Here is a 14,501-nt window from a genome sequence, read left to right on the forward strand (position 1 = left end):
GAAAGACATTTCATGGGGCCACAGAGAAGGTCTGTTCATGTAGTCACACATTTGTTGTGGGCCAGAGGCCTGCTTTTAGCCTATTGTATTGCCTCCGGATAAAAAAGGAGTAAGGGTGTGCCTCCAGACAACTTTAAACAGGAGTATGTATGTGGCATAATCTGATACCAGCATGCTATGACAAAAGTTTCAAAGTTTGGTTGAGCCAGCCCTAGCAAGATTCCTAGGATGAGATAAATCATCCTGTGATGAAGCATCCCATGATAAGTGGCTGAGGACTTTTCTTTATCTAAAAGACATCGCATCTTAATGGCAATTTAAATGAAAATAAAATGTAATCGCGGGCCCATTGATGTTAATAGACACAGTCGCGGCCAGTGCAAGTAAGTGCGGTGGAGCATGGTAGGGCGGGTAGGGAGGGAGAGAAGTCGACAGACGACAGAATACGTTTTATTTATTTATTTCATTTGACCTATTCCATCGTCTGTCGACTTCCCCACCTCCAACCCTACTGTGCTTACCTGAGCCAGCCGCCGCTGAATAGAAGGCAGTTTCTGAGGGGGATGGAACAGTGTTGTTTGCGCCTCTCTCTCCTTGGTTGTTTTGAGTCAGCTTCATAATCTCCAGGCATGTCGAGCTCAACTTTAGATACAAATATGTTTATTAGAGACCCATGAGAATTGGATATATATATATTTATTAAGGAGTTTTATATAGCGCGAACTTGACCCGAAGGTATCCGGTATCAGAGCGATTTACATAGCATCACTTGCATTACATGAGGACACGTTCATTTTGTAAGGCATGGGGAGATTAAGTGATTTGCCCAGAATCACACGATGTTCAGCGTTATTGCCAAGACTCGCACCCGGTTTCCTAGATTCGAGGTCGACCGCCCTAGCCGTTAGGTCAACTCCTCTCCCAATTATTGGTATATTTATTTTATTATATGTTTTACACATTTTGCAAAGAATTACATTTATCGCAAACATTCAATGTTTAGGGAATGGAATAAATACATCTTAAAATACTTTATCAATACTTGCTGGATGTATGACTTTACAACGCATACTTTTACACCGCGTACCTTTGCAACACATTTTTTACAACGCAACATCCATTACAACGCATTCCATTACATCAAATTTTAAAAAACTACCTTTACAACGCATTCCATTACAACGCATACTACCTTTACAACGCATACCATTACAATGCATAACATTACATTGCATGTATGGTAAGTATTGGATAGTGTAGGGGTAAAAATTACTATTCTAACTCCAGGAGGTACAACAGTAGGGTAAGTGTGTGATAGTGTAAGGGTACTATGCGTTGTAATATTATGCGTTGTAATGGTATGCGTTGTAATGACATGCGTTGTATTGTCATGCGTTGTAGTGTCATGCGTTGTAATGGTTGCGTTGTAATGGCATGCGATGTAATGGATGTTGCCTTGTAAAAGTTTTGTCGTAATGGTAGTGCGTTGTAAAAGTTGCGTTGTAAAGGTTGTTTCCCATACTGGATCCTCTATTTATTGTTTTGCCGCGCTGACTACTTTCACTGCTTTTACCTTGAATTATAATAAATAAACTTCTCTATCCTCCTATTCAAAACAGGTGGTAATTGAACTAATCAGTCTCACATTACACTGCTCTTCGGTTGAATACCTTTATTAAAATGTAAAGCACGTTTTTTAACAACAGATAATATGCATATATAAATACCGATAATAATCCTAAAGTTAGCGTTTGCTAGATTAGTTCCAAAAATCCAGAAACAGACAAAAAGTTATCCTGGTTTTAAGCAAGATTTCAGTATCCTTCTGAACTGCCCTTTGACCCACTGTGGTATTGCTATAAATATACTTGGACACGTGATACTTTCTTCCAGAATTAATTTATAGGCCTCGTGATGACTATGGAAAGTGATAAATTGGACATATGATTAAATCCCAAGAAAAGACTACAAATGCTCTATTGTGAATTAATGCATTAGAAGGTTATCTTTTGTAAATGGCAAATCTATATAAGTTGAAACTGCTATTAATATTTTCTTATCTAATACTTAGAAATACAGATTTTTTGTGATGTGTAGTTTTTGTGTATTTATAAATATACTTTTCATAAGCCTGAATGCATCGTACAGTTTCACCAAACAAAAATGTTCTTTGTTTAGAGCTGGCACAGAAATGTGCGTGTTCACAAACAAACAGCCCTAGTGGTGTCCTTATAGAAGAGAAGCAATAAACCTGTCTGTTTATATTTTGTCTTTTACCCTCCAGATTCCTATATCCGTGGGTGCTCCATACACCACTCTTTCGGCAGGGGCATTAGCCTTTCCAGCACTTCCAACCTAAAAGTAGAAAATAACATTTTGTACAATATCTCTGGACATGGACTTCTGCTGGGTAAGTGAAATGAAATGCATGCAATTCCTCTAAACATTCCATACGAAAGAGAAGCTCTGTTGATCTAAAAATGTCAAAGAAAGTCGATTTATTTCAACTAGATCACACACAGAATCTCCCTTAAGTATTACATCAAGACGTAGCTTCTTCTTTCATGCCTCTGTCTACCACAGTGTATCAGTCATCTGAAGAAACGCGATATCAAAACAGAGAAAAGACACCCCAGGCAAATTCCTTTTTTCCTTGCTAATTAACCACAACATACGTCTTTCAAGCAACTGTTGCTCCTGCGTTTAAACATCGTGTGATGTATAGCAGAGAGCGTGTTCATATTATGATCATTGCATCAGGAAAAGCTAATCTGTGAGCGCATTCAAGCGCTTCCCACTTGGTGAGAATCAGTGAGCTGTGCTGTGCTTTCATTTTGTTGGGGCTCTGTAAGAGAAAGGTATAGCTGTCAGCTCAGCATTTTGGGCTCTAGTTGCGCCATTATAGGGAAGATTAAAACCTAAACCTCTTTTTCAAGGAATGGAGCCAGGAAGAGGAAACGGGAGACACTTGGGGACCAGGGCCGGACTGGCCATAGCAGGCGCCGGGTGTTTCCCCGGTGAGCCGCCAGGGTGGAGGACGATTTTGGGCCCCTGGGGCCGTTTTTCTTACAGGGCCGCTTTCGGCCCTGTAACAAAACAACTCGCTTTTCTTTGGAATCTGCGGCCAACAATATAAATGGTAGGGTTGCCAATACCAAATCTACTTAGTCTTGATTCCACCTCCTGTTTGTTTCATCCACCACTCTAATCTTTCCCATCTACCTCACATTTGTAGCTTATTATTTCATGCCAGCTTTCTCCCTTCAGCCTATAAATCTAAATATTTTTATAGTGCTAAACACCCAGTAGGTGGCAAGGCCCTCTGCCATTGTGTGCCTGTATTTCTCCTTGTCCTTGCTTTTTCCTTCTCTGCCATTCTTTCAGCTGCTGATGCAAAGTCTGATGATGAAAAATAAGTCTTGGTCCCCAAACATGAGTGCTGCTGAGCATCTGTGAGCTCGCGGACAAATTAAGTCCTGGCCCTTACAGTACTTTAGCCTGCAAAATGGACATGCTCGACTAGACCAGGGGTCTCCAACATTTCCTGTAATCAGGGCTACTTATGTTGAATGAAAATCCTCCAGATCTACTAATCTTATCAGAGATGTGCAGCCACGGCCGGTAGTAGGTGTAACTGCAGGACGGTGACGTGGGGAGGGGGAGGGGCAGGGTGGGGGGTAGTAATGTATGGATTACAGACTTTTACAGGTAAGTAAACATATACATAAATAAAACGAATTTTGTTGCGTGCACTGCATTGCATTTGGTGATGCAGTGCACACAACGAAATTTGTTTTATTTATTTATATGTCTACTTACCTGTTAAAGTCCGTAATCCATACATTACTACCCCTCACCCTACCCCTCCCCACGTCACCGCCCTGCAGTTACACCTACTACCGGCCGCGGCTGGAGATGTGATAGTAAGTACATCAGACAAGTATACATTAGTAACCACCTTATGCAATATTACCAGCGACAATCAACTCAGTGCATCAGGCAGAGTTGCAAGCAGTAATGTGAAAAATGCTTTGAGAATGTGGAATGCCTCAACATGGGTAATGCATAGCAGCTATAGTCACAGTGACCTTGGCACCAAGTTAATAATATTTGAAATAGACTCCTCCACACCATTTGACTATCAGCACTCAAATTTAACCTTTAAATACTATTTGGAAATTCAACCATTTGTATCCACGCATCTGCCTATGAGTTCTGAAAATACCACATTTTTGTTGTGAATATATCCTTTTCAGTTTTGGCATACATATATTAATCTAGCCAAGCAAAAGCTACTAATATAGATCAGCGGGCTGCACACAGGAGAGCTACTTACAGCAACCAGTAGCTCACGAGCTACTCATTGGAGAAGCCTGGACTAGACCAGAGGAGCATTGTGGGATCTAGTGACTGAATCTCTTTTCAAAGACTAGAATGTCATAGTGCCACGTGACTGGTGGGTCTATTGCTTGTGACCCACCGTAGGCTCTTCATTTCTTTATTACCAACCAGGGAAGGGCTGTGAGAGGTAGAAGAGTCTGCCCACCGTCCTGAAGAAGGATGCATACCCATGGAGCGTTCTCTGCTGGGCAACAGTACTCCATTTCCCAGCTAACTCTGCACTATAAATTAAGATCCAGAAAATGTCCTGGCTTCCTGCTGGATCTAGGGGCTGTGAGTTCACTGGCTGCTGCACATGGACAGAGTAGGAAGAGGAGGACGTGTCTGCTTTTGATTTACCAGTGCAGTATGTTGGTCTGCTAACCTCACTGTAATTATCGCCGTTGTTTTCGGCAGGAAGCTGCAGCTAAAGCGGCGATAATGGGCTTGTGAATTCCCTAGAAGCCCAGGTTAACACCAGAACCTGGGCTTCTATGGGAATCACAAGGGCATGTTATTAAGCCCATTATCGCTGCTTTAGCGGCAGTTTCCTGATGATAAAAGCAGTGATAATGTTTTGCCCTTTCTTGATAATATGCCCCTTGGAGACCACCCATTCTCCACAGCATGTGATGGCATACACCTTTATGTTTTCAGTAGAAACCTTCTGCAAACTACTGGTTAGGAAAGGCTGTTGTGTCTTCCACCTGTCACCCGTAGCATTTCCTTGTCCTTATAGTTTATCAGCGCTCCTCATCAGCTGTCAGTACCCCCTTTAACCATTCCTCATTCCGTTATTAGGGCTTTCCCAGCCTAGCACCTGTAATATTACCTGTCCACTAACTCATAATGGCTGCTCCTTCTGGACAGGATTGGGGACCAGACTCCTATTTTTACTTCTTTCAGCTTTCCATGTATTCACCCACTACCGGTAACACCAGACTGTGTGACCTACCCCAGCTTCATCTCATACTGCTGGGGCATTAAACTTTCCTTCAAGGACCCCCACGGTGATCACCACTGCTAGTTGGATTCCACATGCCTAGAAGCGGTGCAGTCCTTAGCGTTTTGTGATGCATAATATATTGAAACACTTATATTTTATAAGAGTATATTCTTTGACTTTCTCACCCATTCACTCTTGGCTCTCCTTAAAGTGGGTTAGTTAAAGTCAGCCAAAGGCTAACTGGGGAGCACTATTGCACACTCATGGAGTGGCAGCCAGAACTGCGTGTCGATGATTTTGCAGAAGTGCACCCTCCTGGACTTAGTGGATGGGTATGAAGTTCCTTGTGAGGGATTGGGGGCAGATTTACAATAACTGGCGCATCCCTGCATATGAGTAGGGATGCGCCAGTTATTATGCGCCAGGGCTCCGCCACCATGGATGCGCTGCATTTACAATGCGGCGCACCATGGGGCAAAAACGGACAGATGCGTGATGCATCTGTGCTGTAAAGGTGGCGCATTGCTGGAGTTGCATCACAAGCGCGGCGCAGCTCCAGCAAGGTTCCGGGGTGCCCTATCTTTTAAATGCTGCGTCAATCCTTACGCCTCCTTCAAGCAGGTGCAGGGTTTTGGCGCAGCATGGGCTTAAAAGTGACTGAGCGAAATATTGTAGATTTCACTCAGCCACTTTTAGGAGGCGTTCCTGCGCAGGAACGCCCCCTCCCCCGGTGCCTGAACGCCTACTTCTGGCGCAGGGCTTTACAACTTGACGCATCTCCCAGATGCGTCACGCTGTAAACACCCTACAATATGTCGCCTCTTTTGCGCCGCTGCTGCGTCCCAAAAGTGACGGAACAGCTGCGCAAAAGAGGCGCAAAGGGCTTGTAAATCTGCCTCTAGGTGTTTCTGTCATGGCCTCAAACATTCCATTAAAGATGTGGACATGGCATGCACTAACATACTCTCGGAGGTGCAGGTAGAACTGGACTGCAGGATTCAATCTACTTTTCTGAAGCTGCTGTTAGAAATATAGACTTCATTCATGGTCGCCAAGTCTGGAGATGTCTCTCTGTTTGCATACCCCATGGATATTTCTTTCAGTTTCCAAGAGGCACACACCATACAAGTTCTAGTTGCACTATCTACTCCGGCCATTATACTTGTGTGGCTGATGGTATTGTCCTCAAGATGTTATCTTTTGAAAAAATTGCTAATAAAGAAATACAACAAAAAAAGAAGGAAGGTGACTAGCATAGGGGTAATACACTGGGAAGAAAGGGATCTTAGTTTTAGATATTTTAAGCTAGACGGGGGAGAGACAATAGCCAAGAGTTATTGAAGGATAGGCTGCTATGCCAGGGAAAGGAGACCAGGGAGAAGAAAGATTAAACGAAATGTCATTTATTCAACCACAGTCTTGGATGTACTTTTCTGGACCATGCCATACCTGGAATGTGGGAAAGATTAACTTTCCAGCTTGTGGACAAAATGTAAGGTGCAGTTTTAGTTCTGTTAGACATGACTTCCTTGGCTGGTTTTCCCCTAACTTTTTACCTTCATACCTGTTTTCACTAACTCCGTTTTGCTGGCCTTAAGACTCTGCACACTTCACCAGTGCTAAAACATGATAGAATTTGCTTATATCCAATTGCCATATTTAATTTACTTGTAAGTCCCTAGTAAACTGGCACCACCTATGCCCAGAGCCTGTAAATTAAATGATACTAGTGGGCCTGCAGCACACATTGTGCCAACCACTTAACTAGTACTTTATACATGTCTGAGGCCTGCCATTGTAGCTTATGTATGTGCAGTTTTAAACTGCCATTTTAGACCTAGCAAAGTTTTCCCTTTGCCAGGTCCAAACCTTCATTTTTAATATATATGTCATCGTTAGGTTAGGCATGTACATCCCAGAGGGCAGGGTGCAATGTATTTAAAAAGTAGGACATGAGCTTTTACATTTCAGATGTCCTGGTAATAAAAAACTCTTAAATTCAGTTTTCACCTCTGCAAGGTCTACCTCTCCCATAGATCACATTGAAGTTCCCTTATTACAGTATATACATGTAATTGAAAAGTCCTAACTTATGGTGAAGTTGGATTTTAAATTTTGATTTTGAAAATGCCATGTTTAGAGAGTTGCCATTTTTTTGCTTTAGCCATTTGGTGCCTCCAGCCTGTCTCTAGGTCAGATGAATGTGTGTAAATGACAGGCGTTGTGTATTCTTCCTAGGCAGCCACACACAATGGAAAGCTTAGGTGTGCCTGGATGGGCAATACTGGCAGGATGGGAAGGAAGAGTGGGGTCCAACTCTGCCTATATTAGAATAGGCTGTGTCCTATCTCCACACAAAGGGCTGCATACCCCCTGTAGTTAGTCTGGAGCCAGGACCAGGTAGGCAGGGCATCTTTGAAATTCAAAGGCCTGCCTCTAGAAGCTTCTTATCAATTCAAAGGCACAACTAGGTATATAAACTATGCTATAGACTATATAGACCACTTCAGTATACTTATGGACCTGTTGATACTCTGCCAGGAAGAAGGACTGCCACTCTGATGAACTCCTGCTCTGAAGGAATGCTGCCCTCCTGTTCCGTCTGCATCTCTTGAAACCAGAGTGACTCCAATGGCTAGTTGATTGGCCTACTGATCTGAAGCCTCAGAAACACAACAGGCTTCCAGCAACCATGCACATTCATCTGTGATTCTACCCTGCCAAGTGGTGCCACCCAAGTGGGCTTAAGGTGCTCTGCCCGCCTGAGTGGATGCAGCAGAACCTACTCCTCTGCTGTGCAGCACAAACTCGAACAGAACCAATTTATGGCAGCTGCTGCGTAGATTGGACCCATTGCAAAGACCAGAACATCATTGAAACTGCCACTGTGTGATGCATTCTCGGTGCAGGCCACCGCATCCCTCATCTACAGCAGCCTTGGTGACGACATTCATCGAAGCCTCTCAGCTCCTCGGAACCGGCGTATCATCCTCACTGCGAGCTGCATCCTCTACACCGGACTTTGCATCGCACGCACTATCAACGGGATCCTCAAAGACCACATAGGCCCTTGCATCGCAGCTTTGCCTCATTTTGGAACCAATGCATCGCCTCGACCTACATGATGCATCTTCAATGTAAATCCTCCAAACACTCCACAAACCAGGATTTAAGGTCCTCTGTTCAGAAGGCCTATCTGGGTCCCTGTAGCTGGCCAACACTCCATAGATCTGTACATGGTGTATATTCATTGTTTTACTGTTTGAAGTGATGCACAAATTCTTTACACTTTGGCTCTAAGTCAAGCCTGACTGCTCTGTACCAAGCTAGACGAGGGTTAAGCACAGGTTGATATAGGGTTGGCTTGTGCCTCACCCTGACAAGGATTATGGTTGCTGCATGGCCAGGGCTCACACCCCAGTCAACCCAATTTCGTACAAGCCCAATGAAATACATGGCTCATTTGATGTACAAAATATACCCTACTACATTCAGCTACTTCTTGCGAGGGAGCTAAGCCACTATCATTCAGGATCCCAACCACTTAAAAGGCATGTTGAAGAGACAAACCTGAGGTGGTCTTCTGATGTGAGGAACTGTGGGTGCTATGTCATTATTAACTGGCCTTTAATCAATTACTATGAAGCGGTCAGCAGTAAGGCCTAGCAGAATGGGACTTTGAGGCCCAGCTTCACACATTCAGTAGCCACACGCAAAAAGCAGGCCAGCACCTGCGGACTAGATGCCCCCTGGGAACTCTGCAGCTTCGTGACTGATTAAATTCACAGACTTGTGACTTCCAAAACTAACACTGAAGTTTTAGAAACTTTCACTTGGTATAAGTGTGAGCCATTCACAATACCTGTGATAGCCGTTGTACATTGTCTCATTAGGCAACCATTACAATAAAGTCTATTTTGAGTATTTTATAATGTTTGCTTCTTTTACAATGGGAAACTTCTTAAGATAACTATCCACACCTAAGCATCATGAGGGAGAAGAGAGAAAAGTCTTTGAAAAGTGCATGATTTAAAATACCCACAAGGTTTCTTAAATTGATGTACTTGAAAATTATATATATATATATATATATATATATATATATATATATATATATATATATATATATATATATATATATATATATATATATATATATATATATATATATATATATACATATATATATATATATATATATATGTATGTTCACTGAAAAAAACAAAGGTTAAAGTAATGTTATAATTAGATGTGATAAAAGGATCTGTTTTTTTTTTTACTTAGAAATTCACTGAAACCTTAAGTACTGTTATAGTTAGGCGGCTATGCCAGTGACAACATAAACATTTTGATCTAAAAAAAAACACTGAAATGTGCATGCTTTCTGCACCTAAGGGAGTTGTGTCTTTGATAGCAGTAATGATGGCTGATATTCTCCTGAGCGATTTTTGAACTTACTGTCAGGCCTCTAATACCATATTTATTTATAGACCAATATGCGGAAAAACAAAGCTTGGATGATGTCATCAGAGAAGTGATCAGTAATATCATAAATTATGTCATTTGAGTTGTCATCAGTGATGTCATAAATTATGTCATAGAACATGTCATGAGTGATGTAATATGTGAAGTCATAAACAGTGCATGGTGGGGACGCAAGTTATAGTTAGTGCTGCTAACTATAACTGATGAATTACATTCTTTTTAATTCAAATTGCTAATGTTGTCACTGACATTTTCACCTACCTGTAACACTACTTTAATCTTTGATTTTATTCAGTGAATTTCTAGGGGTCTAACACTGTGTGTAGGGAAAAGATATAAAATCCGCTTGCAGCGTGCAGGAGCTTTTTTGAAGCTCGCGTTCGCTGGTAGCGTACTTGATGTTTTCTCTCACTTGGGGGAAGGCTTAAAAAATGCTCCTGCAAAGACAGGTTTCCCTGCCCACACTGCTGCAGGCAGGGGAACCACTATGTACCTGGGACATAGCATCTGAGCCCTGGGGGATGTGGTCCCCGGGGCTATTATTGGCTCAGGGAGGTGGGCTGGATGGCCCCACCCCATTTTCTTAAAATTTGTCTCCGGGACTGGGCTCACCAGGGCCTCTAAAGCCTTGAGAAGGCTGGACACTTGGCGCCCTCCCCATTTTATTAGATTTCAGCACCATGGGAGGGCTCCTCTTGAGGCTGAGGGAGGTGAGACGTGTGACTTCGCTCTCCATAAAAAGTAATGTCAGCCCTGGGGGTGGGACCCCTGGTGGCTCAGGAATGGGCACTATACAACCCTCCTCCCCTATCTGAAATCAGGTCAGGGGGTATGCTCCACGAGCATTAGGGATTTAGATGCAGCCTGGCTAGCATGTATTTTCTTTTTCGATCCCACAGGAGTCTTGCAGCATCAAGGCATTTTTTGCACTTTTTTTTTTTCTACTCCAGGGGTTCTTCTGGGTCCCCCACCCCCCAAGAACCCTAGAGGTCAGGGTATACATATGTCTTAATTTCAGGACTTCAGGTCAGGAGACTAAGTTCCTAAGTCCTGTATTGGCTGGCAACATTTTTCTCATGTTGCTGGTAGCCAGTCAGAGCACTCTCTCTTGCTCTGACTCCCGCAGTAGCGAAATGGCCAAAGGGAAATAAAGCTCCCCAGGCCAATCAGAATGCTCTATTTTTAAATTGACACTCTTGTAAGAGTCTCTGAGCTGATCATGAGCCCAATTCTCAAAATATCTATTTTTTCACCCTAACATCTCAAAACCTACTGAACAGATTTACACCAAATTACAAAAAGTGCAATCTGTGGACCAAAGTCTACCTTCCTGCCAAATAATGTGTAATTTGGTTCAGCAGTTTTGCTGTAGCCTTTCTTAATGCAGTCTATGGAAAATTAATATTTTGGCCCTCGCTTGACAGATCACCGCAAACCAGGAAGGAGCTGAGGTGGAAGAACTTTCTTTTGGGAATGCTTTGTTGAGATTCGCTAAATGGGACCAAAGGGATTAGAAACCAAAAACCACAATTTTTATAGAAAAACAGACCTGTATATAGCGTGCATATATGTATATATATATATATATATATATATATATACTAGCAGCCCGTCCCGACGTTGTCCGGGTATGAAATAGAATGTGTGTATTTGGCAAGGGCAATTTATTTTAAAATCTCGCGATAGACAACATTTTTTGTTTCATTAGAATAGGGACGGAGAAGGGTCAGCTGCAGCCCTGGTTGATGTTAGCAGGCGTGTGTAATTGGTGTAGAGATCCACCGCCTGAGCCGGGCTACAGCCCTGGTTGATGTTAGCAGGCGCGTGTAATGTCGTTGAATGAGAGAGTTATTAGCCGCGGGTAAATCCGTTTAATGAGAGAGTTCAGTGACAGCGAGTAGGAGAGGCTGCAGTAATTGTCCCCGCAGAAATGCTAATTTGCGTGATCCCCCACTTGAGGCCCAGATGCAGGCCTGTTTAATGTTAGCAGGCGCGTGTTCCCCCGCTTGAGGCCTAGCTGCAGCCCTGGTTGATGTTATCAGGCGCGTGTAATTAGTGTACTGATCCGCCGCCTGAGCCCGGCTAGAGCCCTGGTTGATGGTAGCAGGTGCGTCTAATTTCGTTGAATGAGAGAGTTCAGTAACAGCGCGCAGGAGAGGCTGCAGTAATGTTACTTACCAGGCCTCCAGCTAAACGCGTTTGTCATGCCCCCAGCACACGGCCACAGCAGACGATCTTCTGATTAATGTACGACCCACATGGCATGAAGGGCGGAACGTAGCACACGCCCCCAGCGTTTCTCACGCCCCCAGCGTGCCCCTTGATGCGGCGCAATTGCATTCACATGGCATGAAGGCCGGACACACGCCCCCAGCGTTTCTCATGCCCCCAGCATGTCACGCCCCCAGCGTGCCCCTTGATGCTGCGCAGCAACGCAATTGGCGCTTGTATGTACGACTCACATGGCATGAAGGGCGGACATACGCCTCCAGCATTTGTCACACCCCCAGCGTTTGTCACGCCCCCAGCACACGCCCACAGCCCACGATGTGATGGCCATACCACACGCCCCCAGCGTTAGTCACGCCCCAGCCCACACCCACAGCACAACGCAGACATGCCCACAAGGGACTACTTTGCTGGCACGGTTCTTTTACCTTTTAAATGTATATGGTGTCCTACGGTACAATTGTATGTCTTGCACTGTATGATTGTGATGAACACCACTGTTTCTTGAAAAGTTAATAAAAACAATTAAAAAAATAATGCATATGGTGGCCGTCTGCATAGCCTATGTCCTTTTGCTGCAACTGCCCTTTCCAACGCTGTATTGGGTGTTGTGATTGGTGCTGTGGTTACTGAGATTACCCGCCTCAAAGGTTTGGGCTCTCTCTTTATAATATTAGTATGGATATATATATATATATATAGATAGATAGATAGATAGATAGATAGATAGATAGATAGATAGATAGATAGATAGATAGATAGATAGATAGATAGATAGATAGATAGATAGATAGATCATACTCAAGGGACTTAACTATACTATTACATAAATATAATGTACGGTAACATTATTCCAAAATCAACAGGTGAGTGTCACATAAATAAGTGACAGAAACACCCTTGTTACTAACAGCAAATTGAAAAATCAGCAATAGCACTATATAGAACATACACTCTTATTTGTTATATGAACATGGTTACCTACAAATCAACATTCTTCCATATGGTGAACAACTGTACAAGACTGGCTCAGTGTGTTCAAGGCAGCCTACGTGCCTATAGAATACCATACCAATCTGATTGGTCTCATGTTAAAAAAGTAAGTTGACTAAAATAAGACTTTCCTCTCTTGGAACATTCACAACTCTGTGTTAGGGCTGATATAATTCATATGAAGCATAATTCTTATTACCCTAAGCTAATTTATTTTACAGGGTGGGTTAGTCCTTAACTGCAACATGCCGCCCTCAACAAACCCAGTGCCCAATTTATCTTTACTATTTGCGCCTTGAGGAGTTACAAAGCACTATGTAAATGAAACATGTGGAGTGTCTACGTACTCAACAATCAAAAAGTGCTTTAGGCCTTTCAAAGTGTTGGTAAGCGCTATTTATTTACCATCATCATAATATTTCACCGAGCTACGCCTTGGTTTAAAAAAATGTGTTTACGTCAGCAACTTTGGCAACATTTTCTTTGCAGTACAATGAAAGGCAAGGGCATATTCAATTACGCGACGCCACACCTCTTGGCATGAGCCGAGACAGTCCACCAAGCAGGACTTGACACTCTATTGTTAGCTCCAGAATGATGAATGTCAAATTGGTGTCTTCTGTCCTGAGATGCTCTGAGTGATACACCCCAGGCACATTGTTAGCTTGAAATATATATCGTTTGTCCTTTAACTAAAGCACTGTGGGATAATCTATGGAAAAGAGGAGCACCCTGAAATGAATCACATATGAAAACTGATAGTTAGGTGTAAAATAAGATGTCTCGGGACGCCATGCACAGGGAAAGTGTGTGTTCCAGTCACTAGACAATGCGTTTTGTTTTTTTACAGCACGTGGTAATATTTCAGTAAATCTGCCGATGACACAGGTAGCTACGGTGTCATGTGCGTGAGGAGCCCTGGAACTAATGCTCCTCATAAACTTCTCAGCGAGTGTCTTTTTACACCTATGAATAGAAGTAAAAGATACTATCGGACGTAATACTTACTACTCGAGATGATTTACCCAGCCAGTTAGTGCCTAGAAACAGCAGGACAGATGAGCGGGAGTAAAGCTCTATAAATAAATACATCTTTTTTATTATTACGTAGTTGGGTGTTGGAAGCTGTTTGAAGAATCTTGGAGGAAACCCACAAATTCTCCTCCAGTTTTAGCATTTCCTCCAGAAATTGAGAGAATTTCAAAGCGGTCCTCAGATGTTGTCTTTAATTATGAAGCCCACAAGCTAGATTATTTTTCCGTATTAAAACATGTAGAATGGGATTTAATGGAATCACTTAGGACAGACATAATTAGGTCTGGCCAGAGACAGCTTTAGTTGTACCGCAAGAGGCTATGTAAGCTGTACAAAGAGAAAGGGCTGCCAGGCCACGTGTGGCATTTAATGCCCCCTCCCCCTTGAATATTGGATCCGTCTCTGTCGTGATGGGCCCATCTCTACAATAGTG

The 14,501-nt window shown here is 42.9% G+C and overlaps 1 protein-coding gene across 1 annotated transcript in view; it reads left to right on the forward strand.

Moving 5' to 3' along the window:
• PKHD1 (PKHD1 ciliary IPT domain containing fibrocystin/polyductin) overlaps positions 1–14,501 on the forward strand; it is a 1,769,028-nt gene that overhangs the window by 1,084,685 nt on the left and 669,842 nt on the right. Inside the window, exon 44 of the mRNA XM_078647366.1 lies at positions 2,285–2,410. Coding sequence (XP_078503492.1) covers positions 2,285–2,410 — 126 coding nt within the window. The remainder of the gene's footprint in view (positions 1–2,284; positions 2,411–14,501) is intronic.

Source organism: Lissotriton helveticus, chromosome 6, assembly GCF_964261635.1.
Source record: "Lissotriton helveticus chromosome 6, aLisHel1.1, whole genome shotgun sequence".
Lineage (NCBI taxonomy): Eukaryota > Metazoa > Chordata > Amphibia > Caudata > Salamandridae > Lissotriton > Lissotriton helveticus.